Here is a 26,018-nt window from a genome sequence, read left to right as displayed (position 1 = left end):
ACAAAGCACTGTTCCTTATTTGGAAAAATAGGAATCTCTGAAAAATCAAAACTAAATTAAAGTGATATCTTACCAGTTGTTTCTTCAGTGAATTACTGTGTTTGGATTTTGAATGTGCTATTGATCTTCAACATTTATCACACAATTTACAACTATGTTGCATAAATGAAGTAACACCTGAGTCATATAATGAGAAAAACAGCTGCCTTTTGTTGCTTATCATGCAATAAACTAATTTTTACCCTTTTTAATCAAGGAGTGTGATAAATGGCTGGGAGATGTCACATAGGTCACTAATGTTTTGTGGCTGTCATCAATGTAATCTATTAGATTAGTCTCCCAGGACTTTATTCCTGTAGTAATTATACTTGCACCCATTCGATGTTTCTGGAGATTTTCTCACAAGATGGGACCTATGGAACATGGTGTGTAAAACTCATCAGTAAAACTCATTACTTTGTCAAAATTGTACTATCATTTATTATTAACTTTAGTTTTGTTGCCATCAAATCACAACATTTACAGTGCAGTAAACAGCAAATTCAACTTGCATAAATGTCTTACATCAACCTTTGTAAATTGTAAGAAGATATTTCATTGAGTAAATTCATTCCTGTATTCATCCCAACTTTCAATATTGGACCAAAATAATAATAATAATAATAATAAAAATTGAACAATAAACTTTTTACACAAACCTAATCTCAAAAAAATATGCTTGGTAATATAGCTGTGATGTGTGAATGTTGTGACAGGCAGACAGTAAGTTGGGAACTGCATTTTATGGATTCTGCATACACAGTGTGCATTCTCTGGGCTCCAAGAAAATTTATTATGACTGTTTAGAGAAAGTGTCACTCTCTGGTCCCAGGATAATGTTAAAAGTATAACTAAAACATATTTTGTGTCCCAATGCTTTTGCATGCTCTGAGCTTTTATTTTTTTCCATTGTGGTGTTACATACATTTCCGGTTTTACGTCTGTGTTTTCTATATTATTTTCTCTTTACGTATGCTTTTTACCTCACCTTGTAGCCTTTACATAAGCTTTCTACCTCATCTTTTAGCCTTTACATATGCTTTTTACTTTATCTTGTAATCTGGTTGAATGATGATGTATGTCTGCTGTGTATTTTTTAGTGTCCAGTGATTCTGTGCAGAATGAGAAAAACGTTGTCTTCACAACATTTTATAGTGATGACCATAATTCTAGTTTTGATGACTGACATAGGGAGCCTTTGTAGTACCCCACATTCAAAAATTGTTGTAGTGTATGGTAGACAGATGATACAAGTATTACTTGTCTACTACATATAATGAACTAGGATGACACTGTAGTTGATATGAAGAGAGAAATAGTATCATATAATTAATTAGAAATGTGCTTTCCTAGCCCTGTGTTCAGAATTGTTGCACAGGCTCGAAGTAACATAAATTGGATAGTAGAAAAACCAAATCATGAGTTGCAGAGTATTATATTACAGTCCATCAATCACTTTGGAGAGTATGGCTTGCTTTTTTAAGTTGGGCGAATAGTTTTTTTCATTAGGAACTACTGTTATTTCCATTGTGTGTTGAGACAATATGTAATAGTTCATACCATTCCCAAATAAAAGTAGCTAGATTATTTTCACAAAAAGAATGGTCAAAATGTGGTATGGAAATTGCTTGTGACAAGTCTTTAATGATAGCAGCTTATCAAAGAATCCATTGCAGTGGATTTTCTGGAAAGGAGTAAGAGAACCTTTATTAATCTGAAGAATGTTGTTGAAGAAATTCATGACTTAAATATTTTTGCATTGTTGTAAAGTGTGTATCAACGATGAAAGCAATATTGAAACATACTTATTGTTCTAAATAATTTTGCCATATATAGTATGTTGTGCAAAAATATAAAACTACATTTAGTGTAAAAAGAAGGGAACACAGAGTATATTTGTAATTATAGGTAAAAATTGAGTCACTGAAATAATGCATCATATACTGAATAAAAGATGTAGTCCTTAGCAAAGATTTGGTCTGTAGCTTTTAAGATATTTAAAATTTTTCATCAAGAAAAATGCTTATTGGATTGCCTGCAGAGACCTAAAAAATTAAATATTTATCATTATAGATTAGATTAATGCAGTGAAAAATACTCACTTTACAAAAATTATTTTTTTCTGTTTACAAGTTAAGTATTGATTATTGACTGTACACTCTGTCAACAGATACTACAAAGGGTGAACCTTGCTTCGGAGCTGATACATCAGCGCAGCAGTCACTGACAAGACTTCTGCAGCAGCCACAGATTATGCAGGAATCGCCACCTCGTCCTGACTGGATGCTTCCAGAGCGGCATGTACGTTACGGTCCTGAAAAATCATGTAGTCGGCCATTCTGTAAGCTGAAAAGAAAGGAACACTATCATTGCAATGCATGCAATCAGGTAACTCAGTGTCCCACACAGTACTTGATTATTTGCCTTTGACGTAGTCCATCCTAAAAAAAGAGAAAAATCATGAATCACATCTCTGACAAAGAAGAGACACTCATTATTCAGAATGTTTAGCTGTTTTCTGTGTGTAGCTTCTGAAAAATATTATATCTTAGGTGCCATTTCATGATGTTGTGGACTGGTTGATCATACATCTTCGGAAAGACCTCTTAAGGATCATGACACCAGCAGTTTCAGTATCATTTGTCACCATGATATTCACTGACAAGGTTTTTTTTATGGTATGCCATCTAACCCTTTGAATCTGTCCAATCAAGTTGTGTAAGTTACCAGTGTCATTTATTAGTTGAAATCATTTGTTTTTAAATTTTTTATTGTATCACATAATTTTTGATGGATTCACATCAGCATCACTACAAATTTCAGAAGCTGAATAGTAAATTATTTTGGTCTTTACACTTGTCACACTGAGTTCTCAAGCCTTTATATTTTCTTAATTTGCTCTTAGATTGTACTTGTGTTTGTGCACAACTAGGGTGATATGAAATAAAAGCTTTCATGGCTGCACTTTGTTTTTCTTCAAGAACCTACTTGTGGGTCCATAACCCGTCAATAAAGAATCATTACAGTTCATCTATCCCTTTCATGTTGTGACTTCTACACGTAAATCATCTGTCTGACTGGGAGGAAATGATTTGCTAATATCATTCAATATTGAATTACACTACTGGCCATTAAAATCGCTACACCAAGAAGAAGAAGAAATGCAAATGATAAACAGGTATTCATTGGACAAATATATTATACTAGAACTGACATGTGATTACATTTTCAAGCAATTTGGGTGCATAGATCCTGAGAAATCAGTACCCAGAACAACCACCTCTGGCCGTAATAAAGGCCTTGATACGCCTGGGCATTGAGTCAAACAGAGCTTAGATGGCATGTACAGGTGCAGCTACCCCTGCAGCTTCAACACGATACCACAGTTCATCAAGAGTAGTGACTGGTGTATTGTGACAAGCCAGTTGCTCAGCAACCATTGACCAGACGTTTTCAGTTGGTGAGAGATCTGGAGAATGTGCTGGCCAGGGCAAGAGTCGAACATTTTCTGTATCCAGAAAGGCCCGTAAAAGACCTGCAACATGCGGTCCTGCATTATCCTGCTGAAATGTAGGGTTTTGCAGGGATCAAATTAAGGGTAGAGCCACGGGTCGTAACACATCTGAAATGTAACGTCCACTGTTCAAAGTGCCGTCAATGCGAACAAGAGGTGAACGAAACGTGTAACCAATGGCACCCCATAGCATCACACCGGGTGATACGACAGTTTGGTGATAATGAATACATGCTTCCAATGTGCGTTCACTGCAATGTCACCAAACACAGCTGCGACCATCAAGATGCTATAAACAGAACCTGGATTCATCCGAAAAAATGACGTTTTGCTATTCCTGCACACAGGTTCGTTGTTGAGTACACCATCGCAGGAACTCGTGTCTGTGATGCAGCGTCAAGGGTAACCGCAGCTATGGTCTCCAAGCTGATAGTCCATGCTGCTGCAAACATCATCTTACTGTTTGTGCAGATGGTTGTTGTCTTGCAAACGTCCCCATATGTTGACTCAGGGATCGAGTCGTGGCTGTACGATCCGTTACAACCATGCAGATAAGATGCCTGTCATCTCGACTGCTAGTGATACGACGCCGTTGGGATCCAGAACGGTGTTCCATATTGCCCTCCTGAACAAACCAATTCCATATTCTGCTAACGGTCATTGGATCTCGACCAACGCGAGCAGCAATGTCGCTATATGATAAACCACAATTGCGATAGGCTACAATCTGAACTTTATCAAAGTCGGAAATGTGATGGTATGCATTTCTCCTCCTTACACAAGGCATCTCAACAACGTTTCACCAGGCAACGCCGGTCAACTGCTGTTTGTGTATGAGAAATCAGTTGGAAACTTTCCTCATGTCAGCACGTTGTAGGTGTCGCCACTGGTGCCAATCTTGAGTGAATCCTGTGAAAAGCTAATCATTTGCATATCACAGCATCTTCTTCCTGTTGGTTGAATTCCACGTCTGTAGCACGTCATTTTCATTGTGTAGCAATTTCAATGGCCAGTAGTGTATTTATAGGAATATTTGCGTGTTCATTGGAGCCCTCCTTTAACTGACAATGCATGCTTGCACCTTGTAATAATATTGTGGAATAGAAGTTTTATGCTGTAATTAGAAAACTGTGATTATTTTAATTTATTAAGAAATCTTAGAGGCTTATTGTCCTCACCCAGAATTTTTCTTCATAATACCAGGCATGTATAGTGCACATAAATATTAGTTTTATGAAACTAATTTTGTGGACTAAAGAGGAATGAGAGAACAAATGACCCTTTTATTCTGGTAGGAAATCACATGTGAACATAAGATGTGTGAGAATAAAAGAAAAATTGGATGTAAATCACATAGAAAATTTCCATTGCATTAGAAGAGTTAAGCATTCTCAACAGTAAAAGGCACAGGTATTGTATTCTGTCTTGTAAAAGAGATTAAATCCCAGCACCACATTTACAACAAATAATATTGCCCCTACCAGTCTGTGGTTCTCTACTTTCAGTTGTGCCTAATGTTATGTTCCTTCTTTTCAACATAAGGAAGAACATAGCATTTGTTGAGTCTTCTGTGATTGTTATCTGTATCATTATTAACAGTTTTTTGTATGTATTTTTACACTTTTAGTGTAAAATTCACTAGTTGGGAATGATCATCTTCTGTGTCATTCTTCATGCAATACGTTTGGAGTAGTTGCCTCTGCTGCATATCTCTTATAATCTTTTCCAGTTCATTATTTTCTTAATCCATATTCTTTTTCAGAAAAATATCAACTAACATGTCTCCTAAGGAGTAAATACCACTTTTCATAAAATGACAACTGCACTTCTTTGAGCTTTCCCAAGCTTGGATAGTCTTTGCACACGATATTAATCATTACATGAAGATATGGACATCAGGAGGCAGATCTTGCAACTTGGCTTTCTCCTATGCTGGCAAATAAAAAATAAAATATATGTCCTTCCATTGCAAAAGTGTGTTGACAATAATAAAGGATCACATCTTCACAGCAGTCCCCACTGTGCATGTGTTCACATTGTCCAAAATGTTGAAAGAAATTGAGTATGGAGTTGAAGCCTGAATTGTGAACCATGACACATGTATAAACATTTTGCATTAGTACTCAAAAACTGAGTGCCTGTTTAACTTAAAGTTTAGAGACCCATGGAGAAATATTTTAGCACTTATCTAGCACATAAATTTTTAATTCAGGAGAACACTGTGAAACACACTGTACACATTTTTCCCAGTCAGAGTTTTCTATGTAGAAACACCATTAATTCTATACGTGACAGTGTCTGGTACAGGATACAGTATCAATATCTGATATTTATTTTTTACGCGAGGGCTATCCACAAAGTACATTACGTTTTAGAATTAAAAATAAATAAAGTACTGGAAATTTTTTTATTATATACAGATGGAACCCACACTTAAATACCACTTTTCTACATAGTTGCCATTTAAATTAAGGCACTTATCGTAGCGATGGATGAGCTTGGAAATTCCTCCGTCGTAAAATTCGGCCGCCTGCACCTACAAACACGTGGCTACCTCTTCTTGAAGTTGTGCATCGTCATCAAAACGCTGCATAGCCAACCACTTCTTCATTGCTGGGAATAAGTGGAAGTCACTCGGTGCCAGGTTGGGACTGTACGGTGGATGAGGAAACAACTCCAACTTAAAAGATTCGAGAACTTCACGTGTGGCATTTGCCGTGTGGGCCCGGGCGTTGTCATGAATCAGCAAGATCTTTGAGCCCAACTTTCCCCTGCACTTGTTTTGTATTGCTCTTCTGAGGTTGTGCAGAGTTTGGCAATACCTTTGAGAGTTTATTGTAGTGCCTCTTTCCAGGAAATCCACAAAAGACAGTCACCATCACCTTCCTTGCCGAAATTGTCTGCATGCATTTATTGGGTTTTTGGGGGGAATTTGTGTGCCCCCACTGCATTGACTGCAATTTTGTCTCGCAGTTCACATGCTTAACCCATGTTTCGTCACCAGTAACGATGCGATCGAGTAATGAGTCGCCATCTTTCTCGTAAGCGTCCAAAAACATTAATGCTGCAGCCATTCGCTGATTTTTGTGAATCTCTGTCAAGGTTTTTGGTATCCATCTTGCACATAACTTGTGGTAACCAAGCTTTTCGGTAATCATTTCATGCAACAAACTGTGTGAAATTCGTGGAAAACTCATAGAGAGTTCCATTATTGTGAAATTACGGTTTTCACAGACCACAGCATCAACTTTTTCGACAAGTTCGGCAGTCACTATGCTGGGTCTTCCACTTCGCTCTGCGTCGTGAATGTTAGTTCGGTGATTTTTAAATTTTATGACCCATTGATGCACTCCACCTTCAGTGATTATGTTGTCCCCATACACTTCACAAAGCTGCCGATTGATTTCTATTGGTGTACAGTTTTTTGCAGTCAGAAACCTTATTACAGCACGCACTTCACACTTCGCGGCATTTTCAATTAACGCTGACATTTCGAACTGTCACTGTAACTCAGCAAAGTACAGCAGGAACCTCTCACTAGCATGGCAGGATGCCGACTGAGCGGCGGAATGCCATGACACCAAGATAGCCGCGCTAGCCCCGCCCCTAACAGACACAAACGAAAATTAATGTACTTCGTGGATAGGCCTCGTATCTTTGTTATTTATTTACTTGTTGTTCTTCGTTGTTCTCATGTTTCTTCCATTTGAGCTGAAGGTAATGGAAAGAACAATTTCTGTCAAAACAATGCAGTTATCAGCACATTTATATTATGTAACTACATACTCTTAAATCCTAAACACACTACATACATACATAACATATGTTTTTACATACTCTTATTTCACTAATTAGGTGCATTTTCAATTTTATTTTTTGTTTATTTGATTCTTGTATGTACATTCAAATGAAGTATTTGTTAATAAATTTATTAATAACTGAAATTCATTATTGTTATTTTTATTTATGTCAGGCCTTTTCTGAACTGGAAAGACTTCGACCTCACATAGCGAAGCACAGTTCGGGAGCACTAAGTCCCTCTGTCATCAAGAAAGAAGTAGAAGACAACAACAATGAAGAAAGTAGTGACTCGGGAATCAATTCAGGTAATATTCACAGCACTGGAATATTATAAAAGTGCTAAAATAATTCTGCTGTTTTCATTTACTTTCATGACTTTATGTAATTGACTCTGATTTTTAAATAAAATTTTATCAGTTTTTTTTTTATCCATGCTTAGTGAAACAAACATTGTGTGTACTTATCATGACCATGTGGCCCCTTAATTTATCCACATAAATAACTACACATAACATATGAACGTACAAAATTAACTTTTATTCATGAATGTTAAAATACAGGAGCATTCAGCAAAAAGCATAGAACTTACAAGTGACAGCAAAGACAAAAACACACATCAGAGAGGTCACATGAAAGAACCATTGATCTCATAACACACAAGCACAAAAAGTGCATCACTGCCATGCAGCCTTCCACCCATAGTGTTGAACATCGTGAATGTCTTGATGTTTGAAATTGAGCTGGCAATTGGCTGTTGTGTGGGCCAGATCCTGTGATGGCATCAAAGCTGACAGCTGCAGGACAGATGTATCTGCTGGTTGTGCATCGGTGTTGGTCAATGTCCTGGAAGTGTGATACAGTGCAATTCTGAAGTGAGCATTGAAACAGGTTGTGATGATGATGATATTTATATGGAATAATTTTATACTGCTGTAGTCACTTTTACTAATATTTTATTAGCACAATGCATTTCGGCAGCATACTGCCGTCATCAGGAGCTTTATACAGTTACTTATACATCAGCTGATAAGTTATGTACATCGGCTGTGTGTGCCAATGGGGTTAAGAACTGAAAAATAAACCTGTGTGGCAGGATAAATCTGTTACAGTGTGTACATAATGTGAATAGCATAATTTGGTTATGTATATTAATACATTTACTTACACTTTTGTTGATGATTTCATTTTCTGGCACACAGAGCACAGTAACAGGTAAATCACAACTTAGCATTTTCATAAACATCTGTTTACAACTTTCCAAAGCATTTTAAAATCTAAGATAAACTACTTACAATTTCAAAGACAGTAATGTGTACCTGTAGTGAAGATGCAAACTTTTATCTAGACGTATCAGCAATATGGAGAATGTTACATGGATACTTAATGAAAACTATTCTGTCAATGAAATAAACGTTTAATGTTGGAGACATTTTTGAAGAAGTTAACATTATTAATTTCAAGCTTATCATTTAATAATACATCTCCATGTGCTGTGCCATGAATGAAGATTTCCAGTTCTTCATATAACTTCATTTGGTGTCCCTTATCCTTTTTATGTAATATATGAAGATCATCCTCAATATCATGGAATGGGCAGCCTGTATCTCTTATGTGAGTGGCTGTTGCTGATCTATTATAATTGTTAATGTGGTAAGCATTTATATGTTCATTATATCTTGTTTGGGAATCTCTCCCAGTTTGGCCTGTATAAAGTGATCTGCAGGTATTACATACTATTTTGTAGATGCCTGATTGTGAGTGTTTGTGTCTCAGTGTGTGTTGCAGATTGTTGTGTGTTGTGTGGTCTGAAAATGTTTGCTATTTTGCTGGAGAGTTTTCCTGTGAAAGGTATGCAAGCCACGGGTTTCTTTTTCATTTCATGTATGAATTCATGGACCTCCTTGAACTGGTACTAAACTACAACTATTTTACATTTAATAATAAACTCTACATGCTACATATAGGCCTTACAGTGGGCTCAAGCATAGCTGGTACTATTGCCTACATGTATATTAACCACCTTGATCACAAAACTCTTGCTAAAAAGTCAAGCTTTATATATAAAATCAGCTACTATAAATGTCATTGACAGAATAGTTTTCATTAAGTATCCATGTAACATTCTCGATATTGCCAATACACCTAGATAAAATTTTTCATCTTCATTACAGATATATATTACTGTCTTTGTAACTGTAAGTAGTTTAGCTTAGATTTTATAATTGTCTTGAAAGTTGTAAACAGTCTTTGAAATTGTGAGTAGTTTATCTTAGATTTTAAAACTCTTGTTGTAAACAGACATTTATGAAAATGCTAAGTCGTGATTTACCTGTTACTGTGCTCTGTGTGTCAGAAAATGAAATTGCCAAACAAAATTGTAAGTAAACGTATTAATATCTATTCACATAATGTACACACTGTAACAGATTTATCCTTCTGCACAAGTTTATTTTTCAATTCTTAACCCCACTGGACCACACATCTAATGTACATAACCTATCAGCCGATGTATAAGTAACTATATAATGCACGTGATGATGGCAGCATGCTGCCGAAATGCATTGTGCTAATAAAATATTAGTAAAAGTGACTGCAGAAGTATAAAATTATTTCACATAATCTTATAATTATGCAGACAACACAAACAACCAGATCCCAAGCAGAGAAAATCCCTGACCTGGCCGGGAATCAAACCTGGGACCCTGTGATCAATAGGCGGCAACGCTAGCCACTATATCACGAGCTGGGGTGATACAGATTTTCTGAGGGAGGTGGATATATGTTCCTCAGAGATGTATGCAGTGTTGATTTTGTGTAAATACATCACAAACAGGGAGACCTGTAGTCCCTGATACTGCACCGCTACCGTGAATGCACTGGCTGCTTGAGTAACTTCATGGTGAAGTACACTTTCTAGTGTGTTGGTCCAAATGTTTGTGATGCCAGTATACCCTGCTGGTGCTGTCCCACTGTCATTATCGTTTTCATGGTGATTATGCCATGTCGAACTGGTCCTCGGTTTGTCCATCAGTTCCCCGTTGTTGCTGCTTCATACACATCTGTGCTACCGGGGCCTCCATTGTAATTCATGAGCTATGGATCTCCTCAGAAACTTTCAGCAAGTGTTGTTTCATGATAGCTGCACAGCATGGAGTTGTCTCCTTGGGAAAGCTCGGTAGGCATCTGTCAGCTTAGGCCAGCCAGTGTGCTGGTGTTGTCATTGCAACTGTTGTAGGTGACTCGAGTGTTGTGTAACTTTATCGTGAACCTGCAGCAATTTGTGGAGTGATTTATCAGGGCATATTGCCAACACTGTTGCCACTTGTGTTGGTAGTTGTTACTGCCAAATGTATAGTACCAAATTGCCAGAAACTGTGGAGCATCTACTAAATTCTGTAGACGTGGTCACAACTCTGATGGTGTCTTGTCACCATGTTTGTCATGACATATTACAGGTCTGCCTTTGAGGTCAGTGGATTCCTCATAGTGAAAAATCAACTCATTTTTACCTTTATGTAAGCCCTGGTGGTGGATGCAGTATAATGTCCTACACCACTGCTGTGGGTTGTTGGTCCAAATTGCTTATCACCAAAGTAAATTTCTTATGATCATTGGTTACTTGATGTTGCCAAAATATGTCCTCTATTACTGTGGACCAAGTTTGCACGTGGCTGAGTATAAATGGCAGGGCCCGTAATTCTAAGTGCAGTGTGGATGAACTGCTGGACCCAGCAGATGAATAGCTTGTTGCTTCGAATTGTGATCAGAGTGCTGATGAAGTGCTGAAACTGATGCATGGATACCTCACATTAAACTGTGGTCATTGCTCTGTTGTGGAGTTCCTCATTCCACACAGTTTTGGATTGGGAGTACTTCTCTGAGTTTTAAGTCTGGCTTATCATCTTCTTCTCTCTCTCCAGAAATGTTCACTGTGCGGTGATGTGAGTGTGTTGTAGAATTACTGCTCTTTCTTTTAGTACTGCACACGGCTCATATTCAGAATCATCAAGGGAGCAAGCTGCAAAATTTTGGATCATCGTCTAGCTTGTTAATCTTGTCAAAAATGGTGTGGAATAGCCCATTTTCATGATTCATTGTGTTCATGAGTATTTCTGCCATTTGTCAAAAATGACATTCATGTGAAGGCATGCAAGTTCTCACATGGGCCACCAATTATATGGCATCTTAATTGATCCACATAAATAATTGCTTGTAACCTTTGAATGTACAAAATTAACTTTTGTTCACAAACATTAAAATACAAGAGCATTCAATGAAGACAGATAACTAAAGGCAGAGAACTTACAAATGATGCACGTGAGAGAGGTATGGACTGCAAATCTCACTGCACAGAAGTACAAAATGCATCTCTGCCAAAACCTTGTTGTAAATTATTCATTTTGCATCCTTACATTGTGTCTGTTTTAATCTACTGAGCTTGAGTATTACCCTTAGGAAACATTCTGAAATGCAATGGAAAAGAATCTTGTAATGTTGTCCTGAAATACTGTCATTACATGGTCCAGTTTTCATATTTTGTCGCTGGTAGTTAACTTCTTCCTAACAGTTTTAGGTTTGCACATTAAATGTACACTGACATTGTAGAAGGGAACCTCTGTGTTATTTTATCTGATTTGACTACAATGGAGTTTGTCTCATTTTTGGGAAATTTTACGCAGTCACAGATGAAATAGTGAAGTGCAAGTGTAACTGTTTCATATTAAAGTTGGGAACTGAATAATACAGTGCATCATGTTTTGGTCAGATGTAAGTCTTGGTTCACAGCTAATGGAAGGACTCATAATTGCAGTAAAACACCCTACATGCAGTTTCTTACACCAAATTGCATGAATGGGTAATTGGTGAAGCAGTGTAGAGCAGTAGTCTGGGATTTAGTATAGATGGTATATTCTCACAAAAGTCTCATTCATGACTTTCTTCAGAAGCTCAATGCAGCTACCTTTATTAATACAAGTGAGAACACTCCTACTTCATATACTGCCGAGATATACATACTGTAGTTGTTATTTTTCAGTGTAGTGTTGAAGGGCTATTATTTGTGTTCTAGAACTAGGTACTGAAAAGAATGTTCAAATATAAAGCCTTGTGAACATGATGAAAACCTTCACTAAAGCAACCTGTAAATTTTAATTTCAGCTGCATGTTCCGGTGTTCCGGTATCTGGCAGTAGTACAACTGGCAGCTATGAGCAGGCCCAGATCCTGGGACATAGCAGTTCCAGTTCTGAGCAACCCCTGCCACAGGTCCCACCTCAGCTGCAACCACAGCCCCCAGCCCCTGCAGCACCTCCTCCTCCACTGCATGCACCAGTCTTCCCACCCCACTCATCAGCTGCAGCTAGCTTCAATGCAGCCATGGCAGCAGCAGCTGCTGCAGGGCAGCAGTTTGCACTGATAACATCACAAGGACTGCCATTCATACAGCCTGGGTTACCTGCCATATATTCATCTCCTGCAGGTGAGTTCTGTTACCTGGAAATGGACATGTATTTTTTGGACATTGTGTAATCTTTAGGGAACATAGTTTTTAAGAAAATGGTTACTTGATTGCTCTTTGTATTATTTTGGTTTAACCAACATAATTGTGTATCATTGTGCAGAGTACTGGATACTTTCATGCTGTTTATTGAATTCAATGCTGAATTGGCAAAACTGAAGAGGGAAGGGCAAGATCAACTGTAACTTACACCATTTTTTCTTGCCAGTCAGAATTATGCATTTCAATTTAAACACTCCTCAGTTATAAGTTTCTTAACAACATTAACGTTAGTTTCTGTGCCTTCCATCAGCTTTTATCATGCATACATTAGATGTCATCCCATATAATCTCTCATGATTGCTGTTAATGTAATTGAAAACAACTGAATAAAAGGCCCTTATATCTACTGTAGTGTTGAGCTCTTGAGCAGTGAGGAGTAATCAGCAGCTGTAGAAATTATTTTGTACAGAGCATTTAATTTGTAATTATGTTACATGATTATGTGAACTGTGTTTCCATTTTGTCTGTGCTCAGCAGCAATTTTTAATTTCTTTATTTGATTGTATCTTTTATGAGTGTTTATACTACCCACCAGATTTTAGTAGAGTGCATTAGTTCAGCCTCACTAACCTGGAATTATTGTCTCCCATTACTTAACACAATTAATTAGTTCTGAGTCCAAAGGAGGGATTGCATGTTCATGATAGCAACATTTTGGAACATTGAGTCCCTCATGTAAACATCAGCTAGATTAAGAAGGAAATCAATTGTGAACGTGCAGTGATTGCTGGGACCTCATCTGAGATGTGGTAGAGGTTCTGCCAGCCTGCTGCAAGTAGTGGTTCATATCAGCAGTAGTGATGCATCTACTAGGGTCCTGAGGGTATCCTGATAAGCACAGCTTTCAGTTTCTAGGATTGTTGCCAGGACTGGCTGTAGCCACTCGATTTGGAATCAGCTAGAAGGATTGAACCAGCAGCTCTGTCCATTTTGTAACAATGTTGGATGCAGATTTCTTGACCTGCATTGTGGGGGGAAATTGTAGTGTCCACTTTAGTAGGTTAGCCATCATTATCCTCTGAAAGCAGCTACTCATATTTGCATTGCAATATATGTTTGGCATATACATGAGAGCTTTTAGCTTAGAGAAATGCCTTTGTATACTGGATGAGCAGCTATGTGTAATACACTAGTCATGAGTGAGTCACCTGTTGTTTTTATGTAAGTGAATACAGGTCAGAAAAAGAACATTTAAACGTAATGCAATATTGTCTGGATGAAGATAAATTTCAAAATAAGGCCTAAAAATGAAATCATGTATTCATTCATACTGTTTATCACCTTCAGTGTTTATTTTGCCATGCTGTCAGTAATGTTGTAAGAGCTCTGTGCAATGCATACAATCTGACTACATTTAGAATCATCTCTTGCTGTAGGGTCCATTTTTTCATAATTTTGTAAGTTTTTCTCCAGAATGAGTGTAAGCAGACTGATTTACTTCAATGCCTGCACTTCTTCAGATTTTATCCCTGTAACATTTCAAGATGTGAAGGATGTTAAGGCTGAACTAATAGAAAAGTCTGAAAAGAGAGATGATGAAAATCTACTGTCCTTTTTTATTGAAGTTTGTAGGACTAGATGAACGAAATGTGACACAGTTTCAAACAGGTCTCTTACAAGATATCTTGAAGAAAATATGGAAATAATTCCATACATATTATTTTTGTTACTTTTAGTGTTAGTTCATTGTTAAAAATTGAGCTTGACACTGAATTGACTATGGCTTATTATGTATATAATTTAAAATGTAACAGCTGCAAATTGTGGAAACAAATTAATGCCCAAATTGTTGATGTTTCAGTTAGAATGCTACACAAGAATTTTTCTCAGCCCTTTCGGCTGTATAATTTTAGTTCATAAGATTACGAGAAACCATGTGAACCACAAGTACTTGGTTGTGGAATGAGTCACTACATGATTCACAGAAAGTGATGTGTTTAACAGGTTTAATGTTTGCTGCTCCTGTCCCACCTCCTCCTGGGCTACACCCACATCATCATCCCAACGGGTTGCTAGAACACCATCCAATGGTTGCAGAATCTGAGCAGGCTATGGCACTGGCAGCTGCTGCTGGCATCAAGCGTTCTATGTCACCACACATTGGTCCTGGAGGGCACACACCTCTCGACATGAGTCCAGAGGCGAAGAAGGCACGTGTTCAGAACACTATGCGTATACTTAAGGATGAACCTGTCCCAGATGGCTATGTCAGATTCAGGTATGTCAACATATTAATCTCTAAAACTTGTAAAATTAGCAAAAATTATATTTGCACTCACCTTCCTTGAATTCAGCAGTCTAGTTAGTAATCTCATATTTTAGATACATCTTTGTAATCTTTGTCACCATCTGTAGAAAAAAAATATCATTCAGTCTTCAATTTCAATTTCAAATTTATGTGTGCCCCATTCTGTAGTTTGATATACTTTTAGTTAATTAAGGGCAATATTTGTTTGTGGAAGTACAAAGTGCCCCATATATTTGTTTGACCAGTGGAGATCATTTAATTTCACAGCTGTTTGTTTCCTGTGTGACCAAAGTATCAGCCTCTGAAATTGTAGAAACAGTTGAACAACAATTCTATGGTGAACTTATCAGCATTATTTTAATTTATCTGTCACCAAGGGGAAAACATTCTTCAAGAAAGTGCATCCCCACTACCCATATTTCCAAATGTACTTAAATCACCACTGGAATATGTATTTTGTAGATTTATTAATTAGTGTATGATAAAGAAAAACAACACTGTTTAGCATACTTTATATAAATATGTGTTAAAATGGTAGGAACACAAAGAGAAATATCCACTCTGAGCAACACTTATAACTATTTCATTCATTTACAGGTTTAACGAAGACTGTAAATACCCCCACTGTGGCTACCGAGAACACCAGACCCATTTCCACTGCATGAGATCAGACTGTGGCTACAGTTTTTGTGACAAGACACGCTTTGTGCAACACACAGCAAGGCATGAGCGCCTGGACACACTAATGGGGGGAGATTTTCAGCAGTTCCGGGCGAATGTGGCTTGTGGGAGGCAAGAATGTGTATATACGTCAACACTTGGTATGTAATGCATAAGAGTACTATGATGCATTTTTATGTTTGTGTGATATGTACACTGAAGTTGGTAGTGACTTCAATCTACCCTCCATATGTTGGCAGTAATAGATTTTTAAATCCATCAGTGGGTATAAAACATTGTCTGAAACTGCACTGAATGCTTTCTCAAAACATTATTTTTAACAGTTACTTCAGGAGCCCACTCAAAGTGTAATTGGTTGTGAGAACATACTTGACCTCTTAGCAACAAATAATCCTGAGCAAATAGGAAGCATCATGACAGAGTTTAGTGACCACAAGGTAGTAGTAGGAAGACTGAATACTGTAACGTCCAAACCCACCAACAATAAATGCAAAGTCATCTATTTAAAAAGCGGATAAAAATTCGCTTGATGCTTTTCTAAGAGACAGTTTCCACTCCTTCCCGCCTGTCTTTGTAAATGTAGACCAGCTGTGGTTTGAATTCAAAGAAATAGTATCAATGGCAACAGAGATATACACTGAAGAGCCAAAGAAACTGGTACACCTGCCTAATATTGTGTAGAGTCCCTGTGAGCATGTGGAAGTGCTGCAACACAATGTGGCATGGGCTTGACTGATGTCTGAAGTAGTGCTGAAGAGAATTGACACCATGAATCCTGAAGGGCTGTCCATAAATCCATAGGAGTACGAGGGGGTGGAGATCACTTCTGAAAAGTATGTTGCAAGGAATCGCAGATATTCTCAGTAATGTTCATGTCTGGGGAGTGGTGGTCAACGGAAGTGTTAAACTCAGAAGAGTGTTCCTAGAACCACCTGTAGCAATTCTGGATGTGTGGGGCATCACATTGTCCTGCTGGAATTGCCCAATGGACATGAATTGATGCAGGTGATCAGACAGGATGCTTACATATGTGTCATCAGTCAGAGTCATATCTAGACTATCAGGGGTCCCATATCACTCCAACTGCACACACTCCACACCATTACAGAGCCTCCACCAGCTTGAACAGTCTCCTGCTGACATGCAGGGTCCATGGATTCATGAGGTTGCCTTCATACCCCTACATGTCCATCTGCTTGATACAATTTGAAATGAGACTTGTCCGACTGGGGCCTATCATCAACAGTCCAATATTGATGTCGATGGGCCCAGACGAGGCATAAAGCTTTGCGTCATGCAGTCAACAAGGGTACACGAGTGAGCCTTCGGCTCCAAAAGCCCATATCGATGATGTTCCTTTCAATGGTTCACATGCTGATACTTGTTGATAGCTCAGCATTGAAATCTGCAACAATTTGTGGAAGAGTTGCACTTCTGCCAAGTTGAACAATTCTCTTCAGTCATCATTGGTCCCATTCTTGCAGGATCTTTTTCTGGCCACAGTGATGTCGGAGATTTGATGCTTTAGTGGATTCCTGATATTCTCGATACACTTGTGAAATTGTCGTACGGGAAAATCCCCACTTCATCACTACCTCAGAGATGCTGTGTCCCAATGCTCATGTGCCAACTATAACACCCTGTTCAAACTTACTTAAATCTTGATAACCTGCCATTGTAGCAGTAACCGACCTAACAACTGTGCCAGACACTTGTTGTCTTATTATATATGTGTTGCCGATTGCAGTGCCATATTCTGGCTGTTTACATATCTTTGTATTGGAATACACATGCCAATACCATTTTCTTTGGCACTTCAGTGTTTTTTGCAACCTAAGAATATTAGTTTCCTAACTGCACCTGTTAATAAAGGCATATTGAGGATTTTCTAGTTGCTTTAAATTTCAGATGGCACTGTTATGAAGACAGGATGTGTATGTGATTTTTTAGAATGTTCGTAAGTAGTGCTAGAACATTTATACCAGGATGTTAATGAATTGTGTAATGAGGAAATAGAAGTGTTTCCTAAATAGAGGCATAGGAAATGGGTAAAGACTGTTGTTATTTGTTGCAGAAATGAATGTGTTCCAAGTTGGGATAATAGTCAGGGCAGTAAAGACAGTAGTGTCTGAGAAAGGTTAACAAAGTGTACATTATAACCTTACATACAATGATGACTATGACTAGAATGTGATTGCCTGCCACTATACTAGTCACTACACATTACCATCATACGTCACACATGATTTGTGGAGATACTCCATCTGGTCTGAGGCCCAGTGCAGGAGTTCAGATTATTTTCTGGTGCTTGGTAGAATCATTGTGCCACCAGCAATGGGATACTGAACATAATGAAACTGAATAAAATTAGTCAAGATTTTACAAAGTGTATCATGAAATATGAAGTTAGGAATCATTTAATTTTGTTAGGAATGTTCTGCATAGAATTTTTCAAATGAATAGGTGTTACAGAGACTGCCTTTCACTCAGTACTGATTATTTATACATTTATCAGTTCTGTAGTAACAATTTTCTATCAGTGAATTCTTTAATTCTTTTCTCAATACACAAAACTGTCCTATTTGTTTGATTTTTTAGGCCAAAGCATTGTTTAAAGGGTGTGTTTTATACAGGGTGTAACAAAAAGATATTGCCATGTTTCAGGAAACATTCCTCACACATAGAGGTAGAAAACGTGTAATATACACCTGGGTCCAGAAAAATTTTATTTCCATGTTAGAGCCCATTTTGTAGTTCTTTTAATAATCACATTAATGATGGGAAACACAGAGAAATTGAATGTGCTTGCGCTACATCAAACATTTTCCTACACAAAATGTTCAAAATGCCCTCTTCTTTATGTTTAGGTGGATTTTGCAGTAAGTTGTAATCCTCGTGTTCACCACCAGTGTTTGTTGTTCAAATGAAATGAAGGTAATATTGACATGTGACTCACTTCACTCCTTGTGTTGACAAGTGACTAACCTCATTGCTCTACTAGCATCGAACACGTAGCATCAACAGTTTAGTGTTCATCATGGACTGTGCAAGCATCTAGCATCAATCTTCTATTGTTCATTGTGGTTTGGTTTCCAGTACAGTGCAATGGAAGTGTACTCAAATGCTGAGTTGACAGATGCCCATTTTCTTACAGATTAGCAGATGGTAATGTCCATGACACTCAGTGTTTGTATCAGGAAAGATTTCCAGATCATGGTGCCCCAACAAGAGTATGTTTGAAGTAACTGATTGTTGTCTTAGGGAGCATGAGATATTTAAGCCTACTATTTCCCTGCATGAGTACACTTCTGCAAATGGTTCATTCAACACTGTGTCAACCCTACCTTTAGTGCAAATGTGCTGTTCATGAATGAGGCTTCGTTTCATCATGATCAGATCGTAAATTTTAACAGTCTAAGCTGTTGAGAATCCTCACAAAGTTGTGCAGTCATTCCATCAACAAAGATTTTCTGTAATAATTTGGGCTGACATTGTTGGTGATTGTTTGTTTGGATCTCAAGTTCTTCCACACAAGCTCAACAGAGAAACTTGCCATGTTTTCTTAGAATACTCTGCATATTCTGCTAGAACATGTGTCTTTACAAGTGCAACAAAACATGAACTTCATGCACAGTGGAGCTGCTCCTCATTTCAGTGTTAATGTTCATAGCCTGCTAAGTTGGATAGGTAGAGGTGTATCAGTTCCTTGGCTTCCATGCTCTCCGGCCCAAAACGCACTAGACTTTTATATGTGGGGCATTTGAAAGCCCTTGTATGTGGAACCCAGGTACGTGATGCACTGTCTCTTCATGTTCATATTGTGAAAGGCTGTGAAACAATGCATAATTCTTAAGTGATAGATCAGTGCATAAGGGATTCAATGTGAGAGTCAGTTGATGCTTATATCTTTGCTAACAGAGGGCATTTTGAACCTTTAATTTAGGAAAGTGTTTCATACAGGGCTGATGCTTTTTTTCATGTGTGTTTCCCATGATTAATGAGTTGAAGAGTTGTATAAACTGAGATCTTAACATGGAAATAAAGTGTTTCCGGATACATGTCCATACAACATATTTTATTCTTCTTTGTATAACGAATATTTCCTGAAAGTGCCATACCTTTTTTTAAATTCCTGTACAGGGCACAGGAAATAAAAGTAAAATGTGGAATAGGAATTAAAATCCATGGAGAAGAAATAAAAATTTTGAGGTTAGCTGATGATATTGTAATTCTGTCAGACAGCAAAGGACCTGGAAGAGCAGCAGAATGGAATGGACAGTGTCTTGAAAGGAGGAGATTAGTTGAACATCAACAAAAGCAAAACGAGGATAATGGAATGTAGTTGAATTAAACCAGGTGATGCTGAGGGAATCACATTAGGAAATGAGACACTTGCAGTAGTAGATGAGTTTCTATTTGGGCAGCAAAATAACTGATGATAGTCAAAGTAGAGAAGATATAGAATGTGGATTGGCTATGGCAAGGAAAGTGTTTTGGAAGAAGAGAAATTTGGTAACATCGAGAATAGATTTAAGTGTCAGGAAGTCTTTTCGGAAAGGATTTGTATGGAGTGTAGCCATGAATGGAAAAGAAACATGGATGATAAATAATTTCGACAAGAAAAGAATAGAAGCTTTTGAAATGTGATGCTACAGAAGAACAATGAAGATTAGATATTTAGTTTACGTAAATACTGAGGAGGTAATGAATAGAAATGGGGAGAAGAGGAATTTGTGGCACAACTTGACTGGAAGAAGGGATCAGTTGGCAGAACACCTATGAGGCATCAAGGGATCACCAATTTAGTGTTGGAGGAAGTGTTGAGGGTAAAAATAGATGAATGCACTAAGCAGATTCAGAAGAATGTAGGTTGCAGTAGTTACTTGGAGATGAAGAAGCTTGCAACAGGATAGAGTAGCCTGCAGAGTTGCATCAAACCAGTCTCTGGACTGAAGACCACAACAACAAAATCAACAACAAGGGACTTCAGTGAAACAAGGCTATCCTTATGCTAAAGTGTCATGATTTTAAGTTGAAAATTTTCCAAGCTGGTTCTGTTTGGCCAGTCTTTATTATGAGTCACACAGATTTCTCCTGGAGCTTTTTTGATTGTTCTAACATGTTTATATTTCTCCAGAACACAGTTGCATATGTCAGTAAACTATGTGTGAATGAGTAATGTGTTTGCAATATAATTTCTGTATTACAATATGTAAGGGATCAACAATCCCTTACTCAAAGTTGTTCATGGTGAACACACACAGGTCACATGTGGGTACAAAGTTCAGTTATTGAGGACAGAGTGTGAAGATTTTTGGGCAACAATGAAATTGTTGCTCATGTAGTAGAGAGCCATTGTTGAAGTTGTGTTGTGGAAGGAGTGTCAATAGCCTATACAGCAGCTGAATTTGTCATCCTCACTGCAGGTGGACCCTCAGTAAAGTGACACAATTATACACGTTGGCAAGAAATATATATATTTTTTTAATCCTTTGACTGCTGTCAACGTGTTAACTCATCATACTCTGCCACTCCCAAGTTGCTGTGGACAAGTTTGAGCAAGACCTTTGGGTTTTCTTGAAGTGCTGTTGATATGTTAATGTGCCCAATTCTGCCAGCCATCTCACTGCTACAGATGAGTTCAAGTGTGGTCTCCCTAGATATGTTCTCACACAGAGCTGAATTTCCACATTGTTCTTCCAGAGCATTCCAGAGTTCTGTCTGCATAGTTCAAGTGTGTGTCTGTGTCTGCTGCTGTTTACATTTTTGCTGATTTTGACTTTACTTTGTGTGTTTTCATCAGTATTACTTTCGCATTTTTCTCTTCTATGACAGAAATGTCTCCTTACTGTGGTTACACAGATAGAACAATCCTGGAGATACTCATTAGAAGTGATAGCGAGTTTCAATATTCTTGTGTCAGTAGCAGTGATGAGTCTTCAAGGTAAACACAACATAGTAGTTCTCAGCTATGGTACGGCACACTAGTTTGACATTCCTGCGAAAGATGCAGTTGGAAGATATTAGGAATACGAAGATTCAGAAAGCGATAGTGAAACACTTCAGAAAAGAGCATACCATGCTGAAAATTTTCCTTAGAACCAAACAAATTTCCAGGCATTAAATATATGTTTGATGAGTTAGCTTCGGAGCACAAATGTTAACTAGTTAAAGCATTCTGTCATTTTTTTACAATATTTCTTTAAGAAAACATGTTTCAGTTTGTAGCAGATGAAATGAATCAATTTTATGTGTACACCAGGGCAAATACTTCAAAAGCTGTGGATTCTCAACCATCAAAGTGGAAAGCTATTAGGAACTTTTGTTGCTATTTCTCTTCTAACGGCTCAAGTTAAAAATTGGTCCAGAGATATACTTTTACACACTCCAGTTTTCAGTGAAATGATGTGCTGAGACTGTTTTATTTTACTATTGAGAATGTTACACATTCGTGGCAATGCTGTGAGTACTACAGGTGACAGTTTGTATAAAATTAGGAATATTGTCGACAGAGACCATATGATGTTGCACAGTACATTAGTCCACATCAGAAGCTTTGTAGTAGTGATAGTCCCTTGTAGTTCAAAGCTCAATGATCTTTTAACCAAGGCTCTATGATCTTTTAAGCAAGTCATTTGATCCAAGTGAAGTAGATTCAGAATAATGACATTTTATTTTCATTGTATATACAGGCACTACATCAGAACGTGTGTTCGACTGTTTAGGAAAAAGTGGTGCATAATGTGTGCTGTTGAGACCGTATGTAGAACAGGGACATAATCTGTAGGTGGACAATTGGTATGCCAGACCAGGCCTATTCCTCGGGCTTGCCAACCATGTGGCACTGTTCGTAAGAATAGTTGCAGCATGCCAAAAACAGCTAAGGAAACTGGAACAAGGAGAAACAAAGTTAAAGTTGGCTGAAAAAATTATTTCCTATCAAGTTGTGTGTGGTGACCTCGTGAAACACTACAAAAATGGTTGAAACAGATAGGACTTACAGAAATACTGGTGAAAAAATCAATTAACTCCAATGTATTGTAGATTACAACTTGAATGTGGGTGCAGTTGACTGTTGTGACAAGGTGCTGAACTCACCAAGATCAGCACGTAAGACTATGAAATGATATAAGAAATATTTCTTCATGTTCTGGATTTGTGCATTTCAAATGCTCATGCCCCTCACTAGTCAGTTACTGTGCAGAAATGGCACTTGTAGTGTTTGGCCTATCTCTTTTGAGGGATGTTGTAGAAGAATATGCAACAGAATGGAGAAAAGCTGGTAAAGGAATTGTCTAGAGTTTACAGGGAGGCATTTGAGAGATGGTATTGTGAATGAACATTTAAATAAAAATAAGCTGTTTTTTTTTTCCATGAAACAGAAAGTGCACCACAAAACTGGATACCAATACAAAATTTGCAAAGTACTGTTATGTGTTGTTCCCTATTTCAAGACCTATCATGCAGAGAAGCTTTACTAATCATTGGGAACCAAACCTGACAGTTCAAATTAATTGACACTTCTGATCAAACTATTTTTTTAAAAAGCAAGAAATAAAAAAATAAAAAAGACAATACGAAAAGCTATTTTTAAGTTTGTCAGTTCCAGTCCAAAGCCCAGATCAGAAAGAAGGATAGTAAATATAAATGAAGTAATTCATTGGTAAATGAACAGACACTGCAATCTATATTCTGTACATAATGTAATTACACAGCACACATTGTGCCAATAAAACAAAACTTGTACCCTTCCACTTGACTCAGAACAAGGGAGTAATGATCTCCTTTGTGGTCAGTACTGTAGATTCAAGCCTGGTTTTCTCAACCTTCTCTGCCAGTCGCTGGAATAACAGAAGTTGACTTTGGAGTCCAGATGGCGGCATCATGTGTTCCAACGTACGCTACAATCTGCAGTGGGCTCCACTCTGTTCCCTTGATGACTGCTGGAATAGCCTGTTCAGCATGTTGAATGAGACCACTAGGCATACACACTGAGTGCATATGTTGCTGCTATTTCCATTATGGGTACCATTATTCACTGTACATTAGAATTGCAGATGATAAATAGACCCCCTGCCCTTTTTCATTTGTCTCCCTTTGATAGGACAATAGGTGAAGTGAGTCTCACTGTCACAATTTCAATTTTAGTTTAAGACAGCAACTCAAACTTGCTAGTTAGGGGGATTGGGGTAACATCATGAGTTCTTCCAGGTCCGTGTCTCTGCTGTACAGGGCATCTAGACCTACCACTGACATGCCACTCACAATCAAGTGGATGAGTAATGATAGATCCTGGACTTCATGTAGAAGATATAATATTCACAGGAGAGAATAATACTTGAAGTGTCTTGGCTGTTTCTGCTTCATGACCTCTTAGTAACACTACCAGTACACCCACTCACAGCAGCTTTGAATTGTGTGACAGTAGTCATTTCAAATTCCAGCTGCTTATGAACAACAACTAGCATGTCCAGAGCCCAAAAATAGCACATCTAGTAGGGCTGCATTGTGACCAGTGCAATACTTTGTGTAACAGCAAACAAATAACTTTAAGCTAACCTTATTGATTCTTTTTCAATTTAGGGGTCTCATATGCTACAGGTATTACCAGTAGCCTTTCAGAACTGCAATGATTAACAACCCAAATGCAGTATCTATTATGACAGCACAAAAACTTGGTATAAAATTTACTGTTCCTCTGAAAATTTTTGATGTGGTCACTAACAAATTCGACAGTAGTGTTAATTTATGATAAATAAAACATTATAAACTCCAGTTAACAGAGAAAACTAGTGTGACACACTGTATTCGTTATTATTTTACAGTAACTGTAAATCACAAACATCTGTTTACTACTAAATAGTTATGAACATCTACATCTACATGACTAATCTGTAGTTCACACACAAGTGCCTGGCAGAGGGTGCTACAGACTATTTCTCTACTTTTATATTCTCTAACAATGTATGGGAAAAATGAAACTCTTAAATCTTACTGTACAAGTTCTGATTTCTCTTATTTTATTATAATGATCATATTTCTCTGTGTACGTTGATGGCTATATAATATTTTTGCATTCATAGGCAAAAGTTGGTGATGGAAATGTTGTGAAAAGATCTCACTGCAATGACAAATTCCATTGTTTTAATGATTGCCACATCAACTCACTTATCGTGTATGTGACCCCCTACCCCTTTTCACAATAGCACAAAAAAGCTGCCCTTCTTTGGACTTTTTCAATGTTCTCTCTCAGTCCTATCAGGTACGGATCCCATGCCACACAGCTGTACCTGTTGCATCGTCTAAGCATTCTGCCAATAAAACACAGTATTTGGTTTGCCTTCCTCACTACATTATGTGTGTGATCATTCCAATAATTGTAATTCCTAGATATTTAGTAGAATTGACAGCCTTCAGATTTATGAGATTTGTTGTGTAACTGAAATTTAAAGGGTTTCTTTTAATACTCATGTGAATGGTCTCACATTTTTCCTTAACTAGAGTCAAGCCACTTTTTGCACCATGCAGATTTTGTATCTAAGTTGTTCTGCAATTGGTTTTAGTCATCTGATTATGTTATTAGATGGTAAATGATAGCATCATATACAAACAATCTTAAAGGACTGTTCAGACAGTCTCCTAAATCGTTTACATAAATTAGGAACAGAGGGCTTATAATACTTCCTTGGGGAATGCCAGATATCACTTGTGTTTTACTCAATGACTGTTACTATGTATTGTGACTTTCCTGATGGGAAATAATGAATCCAGGTGCACAAATGAAATGATACGTCATATAATGCAATTTGTTTAGCAGTCGCTTGTGAGGAACAGTGTCAAAAGCATTCTGGAAATATAGAAATATGGAATCAATTTGAGAGATCTTATAGATAGCAGTCATTACATTTTGAAAATAAATAGCTCATTGCATTATTGCTCTTCATGAGTATGCAGCTGGATTTCATTTCCTTGGTGACATTATATTTTGATGGTCCAACTAGTCTCCATCTTCAGGTGAGATTGTAGGTGCACAACCATGCTGCAACTGAGGTAACATCAGATTATGGAAGCTGCCTTATACCGTGGAAACAGGCCACTGTGCATGTACAAGAAGCGGAAGTGCTACCCTCTGTGAAGCAAAGAAGTGCAGTGTGGCTAGCAGTAGAAACAAACAAA

General features: G+C 37.7%; 1 protein-coding gene across 10 annotated transcripts in view; it reads left to right on the top strand.

The window, feature by feature from the left end:
• LOC126297825 (zinc finger protein castor homolog 1-like) overlaps positions 1–26,018 on the top strand; it is a 317,673-nt gene that overhangs the window by 283,311 nt on the left and 8,344 nt on the right. For 8 of the 10 annotated variants that reach the window (XM_049989060.1, XM_049989063.1, XM_049989067.1 and 5 more), the window contains 5 exons: positions 2,210–2,427; positions 7,527–7,659; positions 12,512–12,832; positions 14,858–15,131; positions 15,759–15,982. In XM_049989060.1, the coding sequence (XP_049845017.1) occupies positions 2,210–2,427; positions 7,527–7,659; positions 12,512–12,832; positions 14,858–15,131; positions 15,759–15,982 (1,170 nt within the window). The remainder of the gene's footprint in view (positions 1–2,209; positions 2,428–7,526; positions 7,660–12,511; positions 12,833–14,857; positions 15,132–15,758; positions 15,983–26,018) is intronic. The other 2 variants (XM_049989068.1, XM_049989064.1) reach the window with 1 other exon arrangement.

The sequence above is a fragment of the Schistocerca gregaria genome, chromosome X, assembly GCF_023897955.1.
Source record: "Schistocerca gregaria isolate iqSchGreg1 chromosome X, iqSchGreg1.2, whole genome shotgun sequence".
NCBI classification, from domain to species: domain Eukaryota; kingdom Metazoa; phylum Arthropoda; class Insecta; order Orthoptera; family Acrididae; genus Schistocerca; species Schistocerca gregaria.
The sequence above is the reverse complement of the archived record's forward strand: the minus strand, read 5'-3'. Positions and strand labels throughout refer to the sequence as shown.